The sequence below is a fragment of the Protopterus annectens genome, chromosome 8.part1 (genome assembly GCF_019279795.1).
Source record: "Protopterus annectens isolate FY-2018-M chromosome 8.part1, PAN1.0, whole genome shotgun sequence".
Taxonomy (NCBI): Eukaryota; Metazoa; Chordata; order Ceratodontiformes; family Protopteridae; genus Protopterus; species Protopterus annectens.
The window spans coordinates 118,064,441-118,089,897 of record NC_056742.1 but is presented as its reverse complement, the minus strand read 5'-3'; the positions used below and the strand labels follow the sequence as shown (position 1 = coordinate 118,089,897).

General features: G+C 37.7%; 1 protein-coding gene across 1 annotated transcript in view; it reads left to right on the top strand.

The window, feature by feature from the left end:
• The window catches only part of CIBAR2 (CBY1 interacting BAR domain containing 2), a 331,926-nt gene that overhangs the window by 269,726 nt on the left and 36,743 nt on the right, over positions 1-25,457 (top strand). The window contains exon 8 of the mRNA XM_044081749.1: positions 5,898-5,999. Coding sequence (XP_043937684.1) covers positions 5,898-5,999 — 102 coding nt within the window. The remainder of the gene's footprint in view (positions 1-5,897; positions 6,000-25,457) is intronic.

The window sequence follows — 25,457 nt, the reverse complement described above, 5'->3', positions numbered from 1 at the left end:
TTCTTCAGAAAAAATACCTCACTCACTACAATAACTTAAATACAATTATGTCACTGAATCACGTGACCTAAAATTTTTTAATCAATTAAATAACTTTCAATACATAATATAAATAAATAAATAAATAATAAATAAATAAATAATAAATGCATATCAATACATATATAATGTGTGTGTGTGTGTGTGTGTGTGTATATATATATATATATATATATATATATATATATATATATATATTTAAAAATAATTAATGTATGTGTATGTGTAACCAGCTTTTTTAACCAAAAAACCTTGATCACTTTGCCTCAAAGGTAACTACCTAAGCCTTGCTAGTTGTAAAAAGCATTTAATGTTAATAGTACCATTAAGGCCCGGTCTTTGGTCAGCAATTAAAGATATTTGCCATAAACTTTCACGCCAATCAAGCATAGTCACCAGTAAATAAATCAGAATTGACCTTTTCTAACACAAAAAAGAAAACTTTTTGAAAAAAGGGCAAATAGAAGCATGAACAGCCAAAGCATTAGCAATGTCCTTCTTTTTTATGGCCAAGCAATGCTCATAAATCCTTTTGTTAAGTGCTCTGATAGTTTTGCCAATGTAAAAACTATCACGAGTCACAGTTAGCACAATAAACATTAGTAGTATTACATGTGTACTGATCTTTAGCCCAGAAAGTCCTACCAATGTGTTTAAATTCAATACAAGAAACATTAATGATGAACCTACACTGCTTGCAATGTCCACATGAAAAACTACCCAAAGTAATAGATCTTACAGTTGGGGCTGAGCTCTTATTGTTCTGTAATATAGACTTGATGTTAGTATTCTTCTTATATGTAAAAATGGTCTGTCCCCTAAGATCTTAACAAGTTCTATATTTCCCATCATGACTTTCCAATAATCCAAAATGATGTTCCTAATGCTTGACATCTCATTACAAATGGGAATAGGAAAAGCAAAAGAAAAATGGTTAGAGTTCGTGTGTGTACCAGTTAAGGAGACCTCTCCATTTCTGTCTTTGATTTTTAAAATTGGACAAGCTGAGGTGTCTCTTAGCCTTAAAACTTCTTTAACTATTTTATTAAGCCAACTTAAATCATAACCCCTTTGTACAAAAAACTGTATATGTTTTTGTACCTCAATAATGAAGACTGACTGTTCACTAGTCAGCCTACTAAGGCGTATAAACTGACCCTTAACAACCTCACTTTTCATGTGACAGGGATGTAAACTTTCTTTGTGTAAATATTGATTTACAAAAGTGGTCTTCCAAAAAATTTGACTTATAAAACCTTTGGAGGAAAAATCAAATGTTAGGTGTATATCCAAAAAATCTATAGTCACCAAAACCTCCAAATGTAAATTTTAGGAAGTCAGTAGTATGATTTAAATATTCAACAAATGCCAAAAAGCTGACCCGGTCACCCTTCCAAAGAAAGATTAAGTCGTCAATGTAACGCCTATAAAACAAAATGTCCAAATGAGGGGGAATATAAAGATGTTGTAATTCCCAGTGGGCCATGACAAGATTGGCAAAGGAGGGAACTACCCTTGACCCCATTGCAACCCCAGAAGTCTGTTGAAAAAAACAATCACCAAACTTGAAAAAGTTATTAGTTAAAATTAATCCCATCAAAGTGCAAACAGTGTTAATTGTGTTGTTTTCAAAACATGTATGTTGCGTCAGACATTCCCTTAGATGTTCTAATCCAATTTCCTGATCAATACTTGTGTACAATGTAGTAACGTCAAGGCTTGCAAATACAAAATTACCAGATGTTTCAACTTGACTTAACAATTCCAATAAGTGCCAAGAGTCACGTAAATAAAACTTTGACTGTTGTACAACTGGATTTAGCAAGCTATCTAACCAGATGGAAATAAGCTCTGTCTTAGAATAAGCAGGAGACACAATAGGTCTAAAACGGGGTTGATACAATTTTTGTGTACCTTTGGTATACCAAAAAGCATAGCCATTTTAGGGTATTCAACCTGTAAGTATTCATAGGTGTCAAAATCAAAACATTCTTCACAAAACAAGTTGAATGACATTGTATCAAGCTTCAAATCCAAAAGCAATGAGGAATCATGGAAAAACGGAGATTCAGGCGTCACTTAGCACAATTTATTAAGTATATAAAACAAAACACGAAACAGTGTACATGAACGCTATTACACTAAACACCCAGCATTTTCGTCTCTTTAATACAGACTTTATCAGATGACCAGTGCAATTAAAACTACAGGGTTTATATACTTGAACTCATCAATTAACATACCTTAATTTTATTAGTTAATACCTAATTAGGACATGTGAACCAAATTCCGTTTTCAAATAAACAGTAAAATGTCATTGTAAAACCACCATTTAAAATAAAAGCATATTTAACAGTCCCTAAGACCTTAATAAAAACAAAAATAATAGCTAAAATTACTATCAATATGTTTGATTTATGCTAAAACATTTTATTGTAATATTAAGTTTAAATAAATAGATATAAATAGTCATATTAATATCAATAAATAGTGAAAAAAATGAAAAACACAAACTTGTGGTATGAAGGACCTGCACCTATTTCTGTTGTATTGATTTAAGTAGTGTCCTCTAGTGGAAATTTAAAAATAAAAACATATAAAAATGAAAATATAAAGATGTTTTGGAACATTACAAATAAAAATTAAAAATAAAAATTAAAAATTAAAACAGTTGTGACCTTTAAAGTTTGGCTGCTCTTAATTTTAATAAAGATGTGATCGAAACAAAATCATTTAAGCCGGGGGGGTTATTGGCCACCAGGGTCACTTGCCACCATAGTTCCCTATACTCAATTTTTTTTCTTCCCAAGGACCCCCCAATATCATTTTGAATCTGTTGTAATACAAAAAATAAAAATCTGGCTCCTATACATTCTCTAGAATGTTTATATAAGGCATTTGTGTCCTTTTCTGTTCTTACATCATAGGTGTGTTTGTATATCCTTCTTTTTAATTTTCTTTCCGTTTTACCTATATAGAAGGATTTACAGACAGAGCAGGTAGCCAAATACACTATTCCTTTGGATTCACAATTGTAATAATTGTTGCTAAAAATCCATCTGTTTCTACTTTCTAAATAAAATGTATCTGTATTTAAAATGTGGGTACATTGTGCACAGTGGCCACATTTATATGTACCTACCTTGTTTTTCCTGTTACTATACTCATAATTTTTATTTTCTAAAATATTTCTAATGCTTTGTGAGTTTTTATAGATAATGTTTGGTGGAATTTTGTTTAATTTATCTATATCAGATGTAGAGGTAAATCTATCCCATTCTTTACAAATATTTTTCTTGCTCTATTATTAAGAGCATTGTACTCTAATATTAAGGCTGATTGGAAATCGTTCTCATTATTCCCATTCTCTTCCCTTTTCCCCCAGGTTTGTATCAAGCTTCAAAAAACAAAGTTTGATGAAGTCACTATCAACCACCTTGTAACATTTGTCATTGTCTAATAAGGCGAACATGGCTTGCTCATAATCAACAGTTTTCATAACAACTGTTGAACCCCCCCTTGTCTGCTTTCATAACTCTAAGCTCCTTATTGTTGCTTAAATCACTTAAAGCCCTTCTTACACCTTGAGAAAGATTGGGAACATGAACTTCTGACCTTAACTTTCTTAATTGTTGTTCACAAAGGTTACCAAAAACCTGTATGGTAGAATTTAAAGCTGGGTTATAAGTACTTTTTTTCTTAAAATTTGTTGACTCATTACTAGCCACTGAAGTATTGTCAAAAATAAATTTTAAATTGAGTTTTCTCAAATACAACTTAAAATCTACAATTAATCTTGCAATGTTAACAGTGTTAGACGGAATAAAAGAAAAAACACATTTTAAAACAGAAACAGTGTCCTCGTTTAAATCATCACCACTTAGATTCAAAACACTGATGTCAAATGCTAGTTCTTTTTCCGACCCTTCCCTTTCCCCATGTTCTTGGTCTGTGCCTGTTGTGACCACTTTGGAGTATTTTTGGTGCTTTTATTATTGTTCCTATTGTTCATAATCACACCCAAACTGGTTACAGTAGCATAAGACTGTTTTTTGCCCTGGCCCAAAGCTTTAAAATTAAGTGGATACGCTGAACCAGTGGAGTATGATAGAAAGTCTCTTTTAAGCTTACCTCATTTTCTTACAATAACAGACGCCCTGTGTCTATCCACTTTGACTGTAATGCCAGAATATAATGTGTGGAAAGGAGAAAAACAAGGCGACTGTTTGATACAACAGTCTAATGCTTCTAGTTCATTTTTAATAGAATTGCTATCTTCCTTATAATGTGTAACCAAAGGTTTCATTAATGAAATGCCAGTACTGTTGAACAATTCAACAAGTTCTTTATAAAACGTGTCACCATATGTGACACAGTTTGGAAATTTGAAAACTCTTAATCCTTGTGGAACACAATTGAGTCTAATGTTCTCTTCGAAATATTGTATTTCCAACTGCAAGGACACCACTTTAATCACTAATTTCTCTAGTTTAAAAATATTGTCTTTACAAGACTCAAAATCGTTGTCAGTGTTGTTCACCCCTACCGCATTTACTTGTATAGGGTTGGCGTCATCCTTTACATCAGAAAAAGGATTAGAATCTAGTTGAAAAATACTTCAAATAAGGTTTTCATTGAACGAACGTGAAGAAACCGAGGAACCACCCTTGTCAACCACATTGGAGGTTGACCCACCTCCATTCCTCTGAACATGCAAACCAGAAGACTCAATGTTCACACTACGTGCTTCACAGCCTTGATTACAGTTACCACAGTGACCAGAAAAGCCAGAAAGATTCGAAAGACCTTCACGAATGGCACCCCTGTGATAATAGAAGTTAACTGATCTGTAAAACCAGCAGAATCTCCGGGAGTAGAGTGTATTGTGAGGTTTAAATTACTGTCCTGTGTTGATTCGCCTCCAGTCATGGTGTAGAAAACGAACACACAAAATAATCAAACGAAATTCAAACCAAGTAAATCCACCAGAAAAGGAAACAGTAAAATCAAAACACAGGACTGTTTTAGCGCTTTCACTCACTTTATTTAAACTGAGCTTCTTCAGAAAAAATACCTCACTCACTACAATCACTTAAATACAATTATGTCACTGAATCATATGACCTAAAATTTTTAAATCAATTAAATAACTTTCAATACATAATATAAGTAAATAAATAAATAATAAATGCATATCAATACATATATAATGTATATATATATATATATATATATATATATATATATATATATATGTATTTAAACATAATTAATGTATGTGTATGTGCAACCAGCTTTTTTAACCAAAAATTTTAACCAAAAACTTTAAATAAAGTGAGTGAAAGTGCTAAAATAGTCCTTTGTTTGGATTTTACTGTTTCTTTTCTGGTGGATTTACTTGGTTTGAGTTTCATTTGATTACTTTGTGTACTCCTTGACTATTATTTTATCAGAGCAGGAGTAAGGAAAAAAGGAAGACCAAGTGATGTAACATGGTTAGACTTGTATTTCATCCTTCAAACTTTGTAATTCATGAAGTAGAAACAGTTTATCTTTTCTACAAAACTGCATCAGTTTAGAGGCCAGTGTCATTTCTGAATGGGGAAGTCAGACTTGCTTATTTTTAAGCTATAGACTACCTTGGTAATACAGCACATTACAGAAGAGTACTAATACGATACATAATGCGTGAGTAATATAAAATTATAAAGTATAATTTTAGCTAGCAATTAATATTTCATGTCTGCAGTATCTTTGGGAGCAGTGTTGTCATTTTGTGCCACATGTTTATTTGGGTATAGTACATTTATTTAACTGCATTACCTTAATGTAACTGCCTGGTAAACCATTTTTTTCAGACTTTTAGATCAAGGGTTTGTATCAGTACTGATGGTGCAGATGCAAGATCACTTCTAGCCACTAATGCCAACTCTTCTACGCGGTGGTCTACAAAGCGTAAGGTAAGATATTTCTACTTGCATGTTTAACCAACCAATCCATTCTCTTCATCATATCACCCTGTGTTGGTTTATTGTCAACTTCAGCTGACTCGAGTTTTTTTCAGTTATGCTTCTCTCTATTACATAAAAACACTGAAAAGTGAAGAGCTGAGGAGCAACTCTTAACTTAAAATATAATCAGGGTTAAAAATCATGATCACAACAGTTTAAAGATGAATATTAAACATGATTGATCAAAACTTATAGCAGAGTATATATACCATGACATATTCCGATTATTTGTAATAGGTTACCGTTATCCATTAGAGGTTCAATGAATCTGAGCTTTTAAAATGGAATCTCAATACATGTGAGGGAACAAATGTTTACAAGTTGAAATGTAAGGATTCAGAATTCCGAGATGGCCTTTGGGTTGGAACTCTGTCTTACTGAACTTAGGAATTCATTCTGATAACAAAGCAACCATAGTGCACTGCCTGCAATACTAGATACAGTGTATACAGTGCATAATGGCATTTTTATACAACCCAGTATCTTGAGCATGTGTGCAGTGCACTCCTTAACATGTCAAATTCCTCCTGTTTGTCCTTCTGCATCTAAAACTGGCACCTGTCCACCAGTCACTAACATCATACCTCATTTCAGCCAGTACTATCTGCTTATAACCAACTCACTCTGGCTGACTCCTGCAACTGTTGAGACTGTGGTCTGTGTTACATCCTCTATACTATAAAATCAGCCTTTCCCTACATAGATTAAATTATATTCTTTTTTATGTCCACTCTGCCTGCCACCCATAAGCACTTCCATGCCCAGTTAGCCCATTTGTTCCCTCTGTTTAGTGAAAGCCAAATGGCCCATATGACAAGAGTCAAACATGAGAGGCCATTATTCAGACAACCATCAGTGGTGTTGTGCTATGCCATAACCCCCATGTGTCCCATTGTTGCCAATAGGTGGGGCTCAGAATTTCAGCCTCCATACATGTGCACCCCTGTACATGACTTTTTCCAACTGCAGCATACCCTGCTCAGTAAGCATTTTTCCCAAACATGGCCTGATTTCAGTTGTTGTTTGCCTTGTACCAATATACACTTAGCTTATGTTGGTTGTCTGTACAGTGGAGGACATAGACTCCTTCATTCTCCAGAGGAGAGACAAGCCAGGGTTGGCCAGTCACTCCCATCTACCCTACTAGGCCCCTCCAGGGCCTGAGTCACAAATCAAACTGAGGACATTTGGGTCAAAATCTGGGATTTATCTCTCCATGCCATGGAGCCAGTCTTCCAGCATGGATTTAATTATGAAAGTGGCAGTTATAGTTAAGTATAAAGAAAATGTGGGCTTCATTAGCTTTAATTCCCTTCATCTGAGAAGCAAAAGAAATCATTATTGCCCTCTAACACTATCATTTTGTCATTATAGTTTAGCCGCCATATTACTGACATGTATTGAATACTGTTCATGAGTCGGTATTGCCCACTGTTACACTGGTGTTCAGGTATTAATGTTTTACCATTTCAAGGGATATAACTGTTAGTTTTACAAAGTCTTACACTGGGCCTCTTCAGAAACTGGATTCTTCACTGAATTGTCTCCTTGGAAAACAACTTGAAACAAGTAAGGAAAACACAAAGGTGCTTGCAACATTACTGCAGATTATTCAATGTTTTTTTTCAAGGAGCTACTGAGCTGTAAATGACTACTTAATTAGCTAGATTGAAAGAATGCTTGAATTTATCATTTTACTTATAAGTTTTGTTTATTGGGAAGTCTTTCTGGACATATTGTCCTTTACAGGTAAGAGACAAGAAAATACATCTCCAAACATTGTTACAATAAATTCTGAAAAATAAAAATCTAAAATGCAAAGTATTTGCAGAACAGCTGTCTCAAATATTAAAGTGTACAGTACACAAAGATACATGGAAGTACGGGGTAATAACAGGTATGAATAAATTCAAATTTTTAAAAAAGGCAGTAGTAAAGAGTACTGAAAAAATGTTTCTTTGTGTGTAAAATGCAACCTTAAGTAGTTATAATTAACAATGCATATATAGCCAGCTCATCAGTTATAGCAGGTACAGCAAGCTCAGCAATCTATAAAAAGCTTTAACTAGCTTGTTCTTACACAAGTGGTTTAAATGTATTCATAGCTAAAACACCTGCAAAACAAGCATGGACAGCAAAACTTTTCACTTAATGTCAGAATAGCCAACTATCTAAAAGTTTTTTTGCAAAAAATTATATAGAGGTTGTAAGAAAAGCAGCACATAAAAATACTTTGTAATTGGGTTTATACTTGACCCTATATAAACATCAGGGTAAATACATAATTGCACAAAACCATAGAGATGCATATTTTCTCCATGAGAATCTTCTGCTGTGCTGTAAGTTACTGTCCTAACACCATAGTCCTAAACATTTAGTATTCTTAAGATATTTAGTCTTACCCAACCCTGCACTCTGATAAAATATGGCATATTCCAATTAAAAGAAGCCCTGCACTGTGTTAAAAGATAGTACATTCCGGGCGGCGCAGTGGTGCAGCGGTTAATGCTGTCGCCTCACAGCAAGAGGTTCTCTGGTTTGATTCTCGGCTGGGGTGCCTTCTTTGCGGAGTTTGCATGTTCTCCCTGAGTTCACATGGGTTTCCTCCAGGTGCTCTGGTTTCCTCCCACATTCTAAAGACATGATTCTGGAGCATTTCTCCCCAGGTCTCCGCTGAAAATAGAATCTGTGGAACCTAGTTGGACTTTCCCGGTCAACAAATGTTAAATAAATAAAATAAATAAAAAAAAAACAGCCCTGCACTGTGTTAAAAGATACTGCATTCCAATTAGAAGCAATGTACAGATGGATCATGATGAAAAGATATATAAAAAACGTAACTTCTAGGCCCTTCATAATAATGGGTACCAAGAATCTAGATACTGGCCTCTATTGGTATGTTGGTCTTCACAACTATTTCATCCAAACTTATTATCTCATGCCAAATGGAATTAACCCCCACACATGATCAAAAATGTGTAACTTATCTGCCTTCTCTCCTGGGCAATGAGTACAAGAATGTATCAAAGTGTACCTACCCTTTGGCAGCAATTCTGTGCAATATCCTTTAAAGACCAGTCAGAGCTGGTACACCAGTAGCAGTGGAAGGATCTGAAAGATCCCTATGGAGGGACTCTTTTAAAAACATTAATTGTCCTGATTTTATTAGCATCATTAGCAGAATTATTAAGCTGAACCTTCGATGAGTTTCCTAATACACAGAGAACAGGCCAGTTGTATGAGATAAGGGGAACTTAGCATTGAAAAGTAACGTGCTTCTGTATAAATTTGAAGGCTGCTTTATTTTTGGTTGCAGTGTGAGCAAATGTAATTCATGTTCCAGACATGAGGAAAAACTATGCAGTGTAACAATGAATTTTTGGTTCTAGCAGTTTGACTTGTCTGAGAATAAACTCAATTGTGCAATGTCAGAATGAATCAGCAAATATAAAGTATAAAAGATCATAATTGTTTTACATGAACAAACTCTGTTTTCAGGACATTTTGCATACATCCATACCCGATTAAATTTTTTTGCATAAACGTATTGATATGACACAGTAGCTTTGCTGCTTACAATAGACAGTGAGCGTTCCTGTCAGCCCAGCTTGTCTCTTTCTCCATCTATTCTGTCTGTGCTGTAATGGATTACTTTGCCTTAGAACTGTTGTGCTTAACCAAAACAAATTTACAATTTTTTTTGCTAATGAAGGATGACATTCTGAGAGAGTACAGTACATGATAGAGAGATGAAATGATCACCATTATTCATATCTGAGAAGAAACAAGCAAATAAACAAGAGACAAATGGAGAAAATTCTATGAATGTTCTAATATGGGTCTGTGAACCTACGAGGCAAACATTTTGAGTAAAATACATCCACTCCTTTAAGGCCAAACTTTAGTAAAGATATAAATCCAGATAATGTAGGAAAAAGATTTTGCAGATTTAAAGCTAGATCAACAAGGAAAAAAGTTCAAGCAGGAGGCTAAGGCAGCATGCTGATTATTTTTAACAGCACTAAGATACTTAGATCATAAATTAAATGAACTCACTAAGAAAGTTCCAGAATTAGAAAAAAATGCAAAGAGCATGAGCATAAACTCTGTTTACACAGCAATGCTTTAGGGAAAGTAGACCAGACTACAGCACAAAAGTGCAGTTGTGTAAAATCTTACCATAATGGTAGATGTCCTTGCCTTCACCACTGCAGTATTTATTACTATATGGGATTCCCTGCAGTCTACCAATGTCTGCCATTGCTTTAAGGTACTGTGAACATCACCTACACACTCCTCACATAGCGTAGGGCATAAAGGTGATGTTCAGCATACCATTCTCAGAAATGATTGCCCCAGTAGGAACAGCAGTTCAAGGAAAACCAAAGAGCACCTGCACATCCAGCAAGGGAAAAAAAGACTAGGGGAATAGAAAGTGGGAGTAAATAATGCATTGGTGAAGGCAAGGACATCTACTGTCATGGTAAGGTTTTACACAACTGTACTTTGTCCTTACATTCACCGCTGCAGTATTCATAACTTAATGGAGAGTGCCAAAGCTCAAAAAGAAACTTGGGAGGAGGAAGCAGCAGTAGAGCCTTCTAAAAAGCCATGAAGAATGGCATTAGCAAAACCAGCTCTAGCTCTGGAGATACCATCCAACTTGTAATGTACAGTAGCTGCTTCAAGAATAGAATTAGTGTCAGAACCCTTTAAAAAAGCACCAGAAAAAGCCACAGCTCTAGTAGAATGAGCCTTTACAGAAGAAGGAAGGCTCTCTCCATGAAAAGTGTAACAAAAAGAAATGCAAGTAGAAATAGTTTGCTTGGAAGCAACCTATCCTAAAGACATAGGATGAAAGGAAACAACTGATCAGATTTTCTGATAGCTTTAGTCTTATCCAAGTAAAATCTGAGCTGTCTATGCACAGGTGGTTGAAAGTGATTATTATTTGCAATTAGAGGGAACTGCGATGGGGGCAGCCTTTGCCCCATCCTAAGCAGTTTTGTTCATGGTACATTTTGAAAATATGTTTGTGTATATTACAGATTTTTTCAAGGACTGTGTGATTATGTTTAAAAGATTCATTGACAATTTGATTTTTTTGTGCAGGGGGGATCCTAATGAGTTTGATCAATTCATGAAATTACTTGGCCAAAATACTTATGGCTTGGAATTTACTTATAGAACTAGTAGGAATAGAATGCAATTATTGGATGTTGAATTTTATGTAGATGCAAGGGGTATTTTGCAGTACAAACCATACCATAAGGATAAGGTGGTGGATAGCTTTTTGGAAGTTGGAAGTGCTCATCCTGGTCATTTGATAAAGTCTCTTCCGTATGGAGAGTTTAGAAGAATAATGACCTATACTTCTGATAAAAAGATGTTGGAGAGGGAATTTGATCTAGTTAAGAAAAGACTATTAAAGCGTGGATATAGTATGGAACGTATAAGTGAAGCTTTAAATAAGTTGAAACACAAATTATAAAAGGAGAAGCCGTGTTTCTATTCAAAGTGAGAAGTTTATTAGGAAAAATGAAATGGAGAAGGTTGGTGTAGAACCCCTTTTCTTTGTGAACAAATTCTCTCCCCTCTCTGAAGTACTCAGGGGGTTAGTAAATGATCTTTGACCTTTGGTATGTAGGGATGAAGTAGTAGGGAAGTTATTTCCTGAGAAGGTTACTTTTTCTTATGGTAGGTTTAATCATTTAAAAGAGTTGTTCAGATCAAGAAATAAGGTGGATTCAGTTAAAAGAAAGGGAGTATTTCCATGTGGGGTTTGCAAAGTATGTGACAAATTGAAGAATGTTGACGGATGGATAATAAATAAAAAAACATTTTTGGTTAAAAATGAATTTAAAATGTGGCATCAAAAATGAATTTAGTTGTAATTTGTGTGGTGTAGTCTACATCACTGGATGTGGATGTACACCTTGTAAATGATATGTGGGTTAGGCAAAAAGAAAGGTGAAACTTAGAATATTGGAGCACTTGGGTGATGTAAGAAACAGATTGGATAGCCCAGTGGCACAACAATTTTGTGACACACATGGGAGTAGTATAGATAGTTTTTTTCTTTAGTGTGCTAGCCAAACCCTGTGAAGAACATACTATGGGGGGAATGAGTTTAAAAGAAAGTTGATTAAGTTAAAAACTAAATTAATAGTATATTTGGGCACTTTATATCCTAGGGGTCTCAATTTGGATATTGATTGGGGGATTTAGATGTTTAATTTAGTGAATGGAGTTTATTTTATTTACAGAAGAAATGTGCTGGCCAGGTTAGAAGCAATGAATTTAGGATGAACAAATTCATTGATTAATTTGATATTAATAATAAAAATATGTGCAATAAAAGTGAGGTTAAAATTTCAAAAAGTCTATATTTAATAAAATAAACTTTTAGGTTATGGATAAACAGTTGCAATTGAATTTCAGGGGTAGGTTGAAAAATATTGTCTATGTGTTTGAATGTATAAGGTATTGTGGTATATGAGAAAACATGGAAATGTGCTATTTTATTAAGCAGTAGAAGTGATTTATATATGTTTCTAAAAAAAGTGTTATTTGGGGATTTTCATTCACTCTGTGTTGTATTAATTTATTTAATATATTTATGATGTATGAAAAGGTGTGGGGGTAAATCTTTAAGCTCTAAACTGTATAATTATTAAAGAAAAGTATTTAATTGTTTAATTATTTAATTAAAATGAATTAATGTTGAGATGGAATATAAAGGGCTGCTGGGATTGTATGAAGTTATTCCATTGAAGGCCTCTAAGGCCGAGGTACCGGGATGTATTGAATAAAGAAAGAAAATTGGCAGCTACAGCAGTGCTCAGTGTTTTTCTGCAGCACACCCTCACTGTCAGATTTCGGAGAGGGGAAAAAACTAGGCAAATTTAATAGGCTGATTAAGTGACAACTCATTAACCACCTTAAACATAAAAGAAGGATTAGTATTCAAAGACACCCTGTCCAAATGAAGTATCACAAAAGGTGGACAAGCCATAAGGGCCTGCAACTCAGACACCCATTTGGCCGAAGTAAGAGCTAACAAAAGAACTGTCTTCCAAGAACAGTATTGCAATGAAGCTGAAACCAGGCTCAAAAGGAGCCTGAGTCAGTTTCTCCAGAATGAAATTAAGATCTCAGGGAGGAGGAACAGGCTTCCTGGGGGGTCTAATTATTAAGGACCCCTTTAAGAAATTGCTTAGCCTCAAATCTAGAAGCTAATGGGGGAGTTTAAGGCAGACAAGCAGAAAGAGCTGATAATTGGGCCTTAATAGAAAAATAGGCCAAACCAGCATTGAGCAACTCACACAAATAAGAGAGAACCAATGGATCATCCACAGTAAGTGGATCCAGGTCATGAGAAAGACACCAAATAGAAAAGTTCTTCCATTTAGATAAGTAAGATTTCCTAAAAGTAGGTTTCTTGGCCTCTTGCAGAACCTGTAGCACATCCTCAGAAAAAAGGTGTCTATGTGGGATCAAAACCCTATCACCCACAGTGTCAGAGGAGAGGTGTGGATGTATGAGAGATCCCTTGTCTTGTGTGAGTAGATCCACCCTGTGAGGTAACTTGTGATGATTGCCCTTGGCTAGATGCAGAAGCAGAGGGAATCAGTGCTGTCGTGGCCAAAAGGGAATCACTAACAAAAGTTTGGGAGCATCCTGTTGAATCTTGAACAGGACTCTCAGAATGAGAGGAAAGGAGGGAATGCATAAAGAAACATCCCCTTCGAAGAAAATTAGAGGGCATCCACCTTCCATACCAGAGGGACTCTGGCACAAAACAGAGGAAGTTGTCTGTTCAGAGGGGAGGCAAAAAGATCTACTTGAGGAGTACCCCACTGGTGAACAATGTCCAGAAACACATCCCTGTGAAGCATCCATTCATGGGATTGAGTGAAGGACCTGCTCAGAGTATCTGCCACAATGTTCTGATCTGAAGGAACATAAACTGCCTGAAGAGTCACTTGATACTTGACAGCCAGATCCCATACCAGATATTCCAGCTGGCTAAGAAGGTAAGATCTTGTTCCCCCATGTTTGTTGAAATACTACATCACTTTAGTATTGTCTGTGAATACCTTGAGAGGCACTGGAGATAAGAGTATGAAAGGCCTGAATAGCCAGCATAAGAGCTCTCATCTCTTTGATGCTGATGTGAACCTTCAGGGAGCTAAATGTTGCTCCTCATCCCACATCTGAAGCATCTGTGAACAGATCCTAAAAGGGAAGAAGAGGATAAAAAAGGAGCCCTGGATTCAGAGACAACTGCTGAATCCACCACATAAGTCCCTTCTTGAGACAAGGGAGAAGAGGAACTGCAAAGTCTGAGGATGAGCATGTTGAAGCCATACTGACTTCAGAAACCACTAGAACTTCCTCATTTGAAGTTTGACCAGAGAAAGCATTGGAGTGGTGGAAGCCATGAACCCCAGAGCTCTGAGAAAATCCCTGGCTGTAATGGAGGCCAAGGGAAGAAGAGTTTGAAAATAAGAATGAGAGATAAGGGCTTTGGAGGCAGCAGGGACGCCAGCATTGGCACAGTCTGAGTCCTGCAACCCAGAAAGATATGATCCTGAAAAAGAGTCAGGGAAGACTTTTTGAAATTTATTGTGAACCCCAGACTTTGAAGAAGAGAAATGGTAAAGTGAAGATTTTGCAAAAGGCCCTCTGGAGAGGATGCCTGAATCAGCAGGTCGTCCAAGTAAGGTAATATGTGGATCCCCCGAAGCCTGCAAAAAGCAATCACAGGAGCAAGGCATTTGGTGAACACCCTTGGGACAGTAGAAAAGCCAAAGGGCAAAGCACAGAACTGAAAATGCCAGTAAGCAACATAGAAATGCAAAAACCTCTTGAAAAGAGGCTGGATCAGAATATGGAGATAAGCATCCTTGAGATGCAGAGACACTAAAAAGATCTTAGGTAGCAAGAGAGGTAAAAGGGTCTGAAGGGACAATATCTGAAAGGAAGGCGCCTTCGGAAAAGTGTTTAGATCAAAGAGGTCTGGAATCAGTCTCCAAGGACCTCTTTTTCTGGGCACTAGAAACATTCTTGAATAAGCCACCTTCCTCCTTTGGGTTACAGGCACCGCTTGAATAGTACCTTGCAACAGGAGATCTCAAAAAACCTCTGGGAAAAAAGGAAGTTGTTCCCAAGGAGGCTGAGGAAGGCACATAAAAGGAGGATGGGAATTCCACACCATGAACTACTCCTGAGAAATGACTGACAGAACCCAAGAATCCTGGGTAATTCGAAGCCAAATAGGAAGAGAAAGAGAAAGGCGAAGAGAAAGAGGAATGTGGCTGAGAACAGGTGGAGAGTCAGACAGCACCTGGTTTGTCAGGAAAGGAAGGCTCGAGAATCCCTGCAGTCTGAGTGGTCTTTGCAGGAGGATCTCATTTACCATCCTTTTTACCTTTAGAAGGAGGGTGAGATTGCCTACGAACAAAGGCTGCCTTAGAAAGGTAGTTTCTCTTAAATTTAGGCACAGAAGAAACAAAGACATGTTTCAGCTCCTGTAAGGCCTTCCCCTTGTCTTGAAGAGACTTAAACAAACCAGCAGCCGCTTCCCCAAACAAAAGTTTAGTATCCAGAGGAGCATCCAGCAACTTAGCCTTAACATCATCGGGTAAAGGTTGAAGCCTAAGCCAAGCACACCTCCTCAGTACTGAACCAAAAACAGCAGTACTAGAAGAGGCATCCACTGCATCATAACTACATCTGATAGAATGATGAACTACTTGAGAGGAAGTCCCTAGCAAGGAGACAGCAGAAGATTTACTCTAAGAGTCTGGAAGATCAGAAAAAAGCTGACAAGCCTAAGAAAGAAGAGCCAACACATACCTAGATATATGGGTCTGATAATTAATAGCCCTAAAAGCTAGGGCAGCAGAAGTATAAACCTTCTTAACCAACCTATCCATGGTTTTACTGTCCTTGTGAGAAGGCAGTAACATGGACAAATGAAGCAACTGATACAGCTTATCAGAGGCTACAGACACCACAGAGAGGTCAGCAGCAGGACATTTGAACAAAAAGGAACAGTCCTCAGGCACCCTATAAAACCTATCAGACTTCATGGGAGTAGGGGGTAGCGATTCTGGCGCTTTAGAGGCATTGGAAAAAACATCTAATAAAGCAGGCAAGACAGGAGGAATAGCCACTGGTTTAGGAGATTTCATCTGCAGTAACTCATAGTGCCTCTTATGGATATCAGAAACCTGGGCACAATCGCACTTAAAAAGTTCCATCATTCTAGAGATTGTATCCTAAAAGGAAATTTCCTCAGAAGGAGCATCTGGACTATTAGAAACCTCCTCCTCAGACCCTTACTCTAAAGGAGAAGGAATCTGTGTAGAAGAAGTAAGATTCTTCATCAGAATCCAACTCTTCCTCAGAAGAATTTAATTCCCTGGGCATTTTAGGTGAAGAAGAAGACCAAGGAGGATCAGGAACTGAAACCCCTTGAGGATGCCTTAATGACAGTAAAACATTAAGTAACACTTGAGTAAAGGCCTGACACTCACTTTGTGGGTCCCTAGGAGCAGATGAAACATGTCTAATTTTCTGTTTCTTTTTTAAGTGGACATCCATCCCAAAAAACTGAGAGAGCCCTGACTCAGGACAGCATTCCACAAATCTAGTAAGAACTTCTTCCCTAAGAAGAAACTGCAGAACCCCCCTAGACCCCTCAGAAACAATCAACCATAGTTCCCAATGAACGCCCAAAACAGACACATGCAAAGCCTCATCAGACATGCCTTCTGGCAGATCCTCATCAGCCTCCAACCCGGACGTGGCAGAGTAATCCGATAACACAAATAGGCAAGTCTCCGGGTTTGTAATAAACTCGGGAGAAACCCTGGCAGAGGCTGGACAGTGGAAGATTCCAGTCATACCTTTTTCACCTTCTTCTTCCCTGATGGCTGACCATGCAGAGTATCTTTAGTAAGCATCTTAGCACACTGGTTCTCATGATACATTGAACGGGAAGAAAGCCTGCTATGAAGGGATTTTGGGTCAGATCCCTGACAAATAGAACAAGATGTATAGTCGTGAGAAGCAACTAGGCAAAAAAGGCACTTATCATGGTGGTCTTTATGGGGACTCTGTCTCCCACACTAGCATTTACCTTTCCTGGATGACATTAACCCCCCCGAACACCACAAAAAATGAATACAAGAACAAAAACCTCACCTGAGTACTTATCTGCAACAGTGAGGACTTCAGCATACAGGAGAAACCACCAGAGTTCCTGTAAACAGAAAAAAATGGAAGGAGGCAAACAGAGCAATGTTTAAAAATAGAGCTCAGACTGCCGGCAAAGAAGTTCTGAGGACAGTACACCTGAACGTCACCTTTATGCCCTACGCTATGTGAGGAGTATGTAGGTGTCATTCAGCATACATTAAAGCAATGGTTGACTGGCTGGACAACAAGCTTCATGGCAGGGAATCTCATATAGTAATGAATACTGCAGCGGTGAATGCAAGGACATCAGAAAATACATTATTATTTCTTTATCAGCAAGCAGACAGCAGCATGGCAGGGAAAGAGCAAAACTTCATTCCAGACCCAGAGTGCAAGCATTAGTATGTGATACAGAGATCAATCCAGCCATCTGCAAGGGTGACTGACCATCATCATCAGATGATGAAAATGTTCAGTTTAGTTTCTTACAGGCTGTACTAGCAGAAGCATATCCTGAGGTAGAAAGAAAAAAAGATGTTAGTACAGAAGATGGGAGTTAGTCACCAAAGTGTACATAAATGAAAATATGCATTCAATTTACTTAATTCAGACACATACACAAAAGCCAGGAGAGATAATTTTAACCTGTTTTCTTTGAGTCTGATACAGAAATAAATGCTATATCTATACATATATATATATATATATATATATATATATATATATATATATATATATATATACAAAAGAGATGCACAGATACTCCTGTCTAGTATAGCACCCATATTTAAAATGGGTTCTTAATGCTTTAGATACACATGATGAGGCAGATCAGAGCCTAATTGTTTTGTTTTACTGGCAGTTGCCTTTTGCCTATCTTGACCTGATATTACTGCAATTTTTAATGAACATAAATCATGGAAAATGGTAGAAGAGGTTACACAACCGTTAAGAGAGATGCAATGTTTTCTGTACTTTATTCTTTAGACATTGATCAGGGTGATGCTATGAAGACAGAAAGTGGCCCTGACTCATAAGTAATAACAAACCCAGTGAGAAATGTAGTAAAGAATACATCTATACGGTAGATGGGACAGTTAATATCATCTATAGGAGGCAGTATTTTGCAATAAGTTTGAGCTATGGTGCAGATATGGATTGAACTGGGAGAATTAATAGAAAAAGGGAACAGATACAGCTACAAAGAGCAAATAAAAAGAAAAAAACAGGATAAAAAGTAACCTAAAACACATCTGTTGATCTTTTAGAATGGGGTAGAAGCAGCAAAAGCTATGTATGCAAGACTAGGAGGTGTAGAAAGACCTAAACTGTGAGGAAAAAAAAAACTTTTATTTCAAATCTGCTTAACTATTTTAAGTTGATTTATAGTGACCTGTGTGGTGATAATTTTTGTTTGTACTTTTCCATTTTTTTCCATGTTTTAGCACAAAGTTACCTGTTTGCATTTTTCTAGTTTGTTCTGGGCCCTTAGTAATGCAGCTTCATTTGCAGTTGTGGGAAGCTTGTGAATTATAACAAGATCTTAACATTGTTTATAAATTATAATGCACTTCTAACGTCTTAAGTAGAATTACTTTTAAAAGCTAGCTGTTTGTATTTTAAACCCTGTCTGGGAACTTAGTCTTGTAATTTCATTCACATTTATGCAGATCTATGAACTACTGCCAGCCTTAGTTAGTCATTTATTACTTGAATTTTTTAAACAGTGTTATTGGTAAAATTTCTGCTCCATGACTGGTGTGTTTTGGTGCTTTTATAGCTGTTTATATTCCAGTTTTGCTGTTAAAGCCATATTCTGCTGATCATTTACCTGCTTAAAGTTGCTTTCTAGTGCCCTTCTCTTCCCCTGTTCTATGTGTCCAACCGAGCCCCCATTGTGACATTAAGCTAAAGATTCAACACCAAAGGGTAAAAAGGTCACATAGACAAACTATTCAATAGAAACTGAAAGAAAAATCCATCCAGGCTAGAGTTTTCACTGTGTGATATCTTAAACCTCATGTAATAGAGGTCCATGGGATATATGTAAATTACCCTTAAGGCCATCAGGTGTTTCAATTACATGGCTTCTGAATTTCCATGACGTATTTTTTACTTTTTAAGTCTTTATGTTTACATTTAGCCCAACCACACCAAACCCCACTAGCTAAAATGTCTGAAATTCTAACCTACCTGGGGTCTTTGCCCTGTAGCTCAGAGCCATAGGACTAGAGCTCCAGTATTGGCTTTATTTCATAGGTTCATAGGTAGGTACTAGGCTATCAGCCCTAGGGCCTATACAAGCCTAGCCAAAAAGGTACCCAGGCTTTCGCCACCCAAGAAAATAATTTTCCTGTGCCCCTGTCAAGCAGAGCCACAGAGGTGATCCCCGGGGTAAATTTCCTATTTCCCATCCAATCATCAAGATTTTTCTTGAAGAGTGCTAATGAGGAGCTTTGTTTGATATAGATAGGTAGTTTGCTCCAGAGTATGGTAAGTCTCTGTGACAGGAATCTATACCTCCAGCAAGTTCTGTTTATTGTGGTGACAAGGTTTAGGTCCCTAGACTGTGTAGCTTGGAGGGACTGGGATTTCTTTAAGTGGAGCATGTCCAGCAGCTCTGGGTTTGACATAGCTTTGTATGTTAGGCAGAGATCGCCTCTGAGTAGGCATATGCGATGGAGTAAAGCTGGAGTTTTTTGAGATGGTCTGGGTAGGGCTTCTGTTTGAGGCCGGTAATCCTGTTTGTGAGGTATTTCTGCAGCCTTTTCAGTTATTGTAGATGTCTTGTGAGGTACATACCAAAAGGGGCACTGTACTCTATAATGGGTCTAATGAGTGACGAGTAGAGGGGAACAATGATCTCTTTTTTCCTGGATGAGAAACCTTTTGAAGGATTTCCTGACTAATCTGGTGATGTGATTATCAAAGGAGAAACTACTGTCCACCTGTGTCCCAAGGTCTCTTATCACACTTTCGGTGTTAAGTAGACTACCACCTATGTGGTAGCTCATGGGTACAGAGTTTTTACCAAAGGGGATGACAATACACAGAGCAGATCTGAGTGTTGCCACTGAGATTCTTGACATAGCTATAGAATGCTTTATGGGTGTCTTTAGAATCAGTGGTGATTTTGTTTTCGTAACTAGCTTTGGAGGATTTTATGAGGGATCTTAGCTTCTTACTGAAGCTGACAAGGGAGTTCCTCCAGTCATGGGACTTTATTCTTTTTTGCAACAGTTTCTTTCTTCTGTTGTAGAGTTTGTTTATAGCAGGGGACCACCAGATTGGCTTCCTTTTTTTAGAAGATAGCATCTTGGTTCTGTTAGGGATAACATGATCCATGCACTTGTGTAAGTGCTTATAAAGTGCATTTGCATAGGATGCAGCAGTTGTTCCTCTATTGTCCATCTGCATGGGTGTCGTGAAGTTTTCCACTTCTGTCTTAAGAAGTATGAAGTTGGCTTTGGAGAAATATTTTACGGTGGTTTCCCTAATGGGGGTGGGGGTGGGATGTGGATGTCTAGGCTGAGTAGCTTGTGGTCAGATCTGACCAACAAGGAATTTACCTCTGGTGTGGAACACCAGTCGCCCATGTTGGTAATGACCTGGTCTAGGATATTGCTGTCCCTGGTGGGGGTGTGGATAAGTTGATCCAAGGCATTGGAATTTATGAATTCCAGAAAACTTTGAGCAAAAGAGTTGGTACATAAGTAGTTTTCCCAGTTGATGGTGGCAGAGTTAACATCACCCATTATTAGGGTGTTGGGTTGTACCCTAATATTTTCCAGTGTATCAAGAAATGAGGAGTTGGAATGCTGGGGCATGGTGGGGGATCTGTAGCAAGTTATAATTTGGATAGCGGTCTTGCCCAGAGTTAGCTGTACTTGTATAAACTCGGATGCATTATGCTGAGCAAATAGCCTGGAGGTGTGGATATCCTTAATGAATATGGACACCTCTCCGCCTTTAGTGTTTCAGTCCAGGTTAGGTGGCCGAAAGGTGTGGTATGAATTATAGCCTGGTAATGCAGGGGTGCTCTCTGGAGCCTTGAACCAGGTCTCTGTCACTGCACAGATGTCAATGTTCTCCATTTTAAGGAGCGCCTCAAGTGAATGCATTTTGTGGTTTAGACTTCTAGCACTGAGCAACATTACCCTCAGATTTTGCTTGCTTGTACCTGTTATGGTGGTGAATTTGTCATTTGAAAATTGCCTAAAAAAGGCACTATAGTGGTGGCAAGATCCTTAGCCAGTATCCGGAATCCCAAGGGCAACAGGTGCAGGCCATCTCTGGCAAAGCATCATGGTCTGTTGATCATGTCATCCCAGGCAGACAGATATTGGATCCTCTTAGAATGACACCAGAAGCTTAGCCAATTGTTGAAGTCAATCATTTTGTCCTTATACTGTGGTATCATTCTGGGTGATGGCAGGATGATACTCAGGGTTGGGTCATACTTGCCTGGGCTAAAAGATCGAAGCGCTCCTCCATGTCTCTTTTCATGTGGTACAGGGAGGTACATCTCAGGTCATTCACACCAACATGGAAAACGACAGTCATATTTCTACTTGTTGTGGAGTGACCTGAGTGTGTGTGTTATGTGCCGGATCCTGGCACCCAACAGGCAGCTGACAGTAACTTTCTCCTTGTTAAGCCTGGTGAGTGGAACATCAGTGTGTCTGACTATAGAGTCACTTATGACTAGAGTGTTGGGTACGTTGTTATGCCTTATGGGCTGTGGTTGAGTGACACACTGAGTTTGTGGGATATGTGTCATTTGGGCTGTGTTGGGGGGTGGAGGTTGCTCACATTTCTGCTTTGGAGGTCTGTGTTGCTTGAGCAGATTTTTATTGAGAGCCTCCATGAATGTAGGTATGTGTTTTGTGTTGGTATGTGTGTGTTTTGGTGGTGTAGGCTTTGAGGGACTATGTGATGAGTGTGGTGTGATGCAAGTGTTTACCTTCTCCTCTTGACTGTCTAGTCCAGTCTTGGGTGAAGAGAGCTTTGCTTCCAGTTTGGCTATATAAGTGCATCTCTCACAGGTTGTAGTGTTGGGTGGTAGGATGAGAGAGGTGTCTATGTACATGAGGCAATTGCTGCATTGCCCCAGGATGCCCAGATTCATCAGGTAGACAGGAGAAAATACCGGGAGCTGATCCTTAGACATGCCTGGATAGGTGTTTATTTATTAAGTACTAAAACTGTTTTCCTTTAGACAAGTGAGTAAAGTTGTGTGCTGTAGTAATTTGTAGCTTATTTAGGGCTTACAACAAGTTATGAACAAATGCTGAGTGCAAAGAAACAGATTTGAGTGCTAAAACTAAAAAACTGGCTAGTTCTAAGGGAAAATTTGAAGAGCAGACTTTATGGCGCCAGGAATAGTTTAACCCTAACTAAGCGACGATGCATAAAGTGTATTTTTTTTAATATAACAGTAGGAATTGAGCAAACTGATTTACACAAATTAACTAATAAAAAGCTAAAAAGTGAGCCCCGTTCCAGAAGTCTTTGATCAGACAAGTTCTAACTGCACACTCCTGCCACTAGGGTGCAGGGGATCCTTCTTCAAAAAAAGATGGTCTGGATTAGTGCTCAAGTTATACAAACAAAGCTAGATTCAGCAGGTCTGAATTTAGTCTATGCTACAGCAAACAAGGCATACCAATTTCAGAAAGAAATGGTTCAAGTAAGCAGGCACAATAAGCCTTTAACCAGAGACTCCCAGCTCAGAAGGGCAGAATCTACCCTCTCCTCCCACAAGAGTGCAGACCACACCTTCTTAATGTAAAATAACCAGCCCGAAGCCCAAGTGCTTAAACCAGAACTAATACACTTTTATAATAACAGACACTAAGCCTTCAATCAGCAACTCCCAACTTAGAAGGATGTAAGCTACCTGTCCTGCCACAACAGTGCAGACCACAAACCTTCTTAATGTAAAAGAACTGTTCTGAAGCCCAAGTGCTTAAACCAAAAGGCTTAGAATAACAGTTACAATTGAATCAGGCTACTGACAAGCAGTAATAAATGCAGCAGAATAAATACAATTGAGTACTTTTAAGAAGAGGCAAAAGCAAAATAAAGTGCAATTTTTTTTGTTTTGTTTTTTTAGTAAAGTGCAAGGAGAGAGAAAGGAGGAGCAGAAGAAAAATTCAAGGTTAATAACCTAAGTGTATTGGCCTTCTCACATGTTCTCTCTGTATTAAGAACAGTGAACACCAGACTGGGAAGGGTGTCCCAGATCAAATTTACAGTAGGGGCGGGCAGCTGCAAAACCACCAACTATAACAACATTACAAGAATATAGTGGGTGGGAGGGAGGGGAAGGACAGATGAGAAGCATAAAACAATGCCAGAAAATGTTTAAAATAATTCAGTCAGGCAAACAATAATTCAGTCAGGCAAAATTAAGACAAAGTTTTAGTAGCAGATATATCAACAAATTTTTGATTAATCTTTTCATGCAGGGAATTTCACAGTAAACACATGTTCCTATTAGGAGTATACCCACACAAATAGCAATTAAATGTTTAATAGGATGGAACCCCACCCCCCCCAAACAGATTCTGGAAAAAGTTTGTCAGTGGGTTTGGGCCTGGTTTAGTCATTGCTGATACTTGCTGAATTACCTCTAGGTGGTCATTGATTTCATGTTGGTTGTCTGGAATGTACGCACAGCATTTTTTTTTTGTGTACCACCTCTTGCCGCTAGGGTGAAGTAAAGAGCCATTCGATTTTGTAGCACAACAGTTTTTATTGCATTCAGTTTATTAGTCACCAATTCTAGGGTGGAAAAGTTGCATTGCTCATGACTTTTGACAGCTCCCTCATCTCCCAGATCGATTTGACTGCTCCATAGGCTGGTGGCATTCCTGCCCTGGATATAACACTGTTGCCCAAGTTCATATGAGTCAATTTACTTTTGTCTTTCACTGAATTATGGCCTTTTCAACCAGCTTCGATTTTACCAACTGGATTCACAGGTTTTTTTCTCACTGGACCTTCAGATTCTCGAGCTGTTTTCCTTACGCTTCGTATTTTACCCAAAGGTAATTCTGCAGTATGTCTTATTGCTGAAACCAGATAACCCAAAAACAACTGCCGGACCAATTCTCAGGTAACCATTTATATGCCTTTTTCCACAAATAAAATCATTACTTTGGTACTGATACGGTTATCCCTGCATGAAACATTTTTCATTCTTAATAGACAATTGCTTAGTTAAGACTGGATTGTCACATACTGCATTTAATGTAGTTTTCATTGAACTCAGATATGAATCATGGTTGGTATTACAAACAGTACCCCACTTTGACTTTAATGTAACATTTATAAGACATTGTTATATTACCATTACTCCAGCCCACCTGGAGGGTATTACTTTTGTAGAGACATACAACTCCTTTTTGTGTGAACAGGTAAAAATAAAGCAATTTTGTCCTGTGATCTCACAGTTTCTGTATAAAAAAAACTTTCCAAAGTCTTATTTTATCCCCAGAGGGACAGAGGACCTTAAAGTCTATTATATGTTGTTGGTATAGCTGTACAAACTCAGCAATCTGAAATGTGCATAGTTTTTGTATACACTTGCTTCATGGCCAGGTACGTGTTAAAGTTTGGATGCCAGTCTATAAACAGTTCATTACGTCTTTTCACTTTCACTTGTGTGGTTGAGTGCAGGGAAAAACCACAATAAGAGAAAAATTGTCACACTTATAGTTAACAAATACATAGTTAAAATAATTATGCAATAGTTCTTGGGTTGCTCTGCTTTTTGTCTTCTTTACTCTTGGCCATTTTGCCCTTGTGTATCAGTCACAAAGTTTTTATTCAGCTGAAAGTTCTTTTGTCTGAAAGAGTTAAACTGCAAAACAGATTTATTCATAACAGTTTCTTTATTTAATTAGCTAGTGAACTGTCAGCCTCCAGCCCTGCAGGCATGAGAGCTTTTTACTGAGGCACATAATATGCCCTTCCAAATACTACTTTAAAGGGGATTAAACCCTTCACATTTGTTACTGTTTTCATGCTCAGCAATGCTAGAGGTAAACAGCAAATCCAATTCTTCTGAGTCTTACTCATCAACTTTCTTAACTTGTTTTTTTAAAATCCCATTGTACCTCTCCACCAGTCCTGCTGACTGTGGGTGGTAAGCACAGTGATTCCTTAAGGAAAAGCTTCTACCCATTTTGAAAA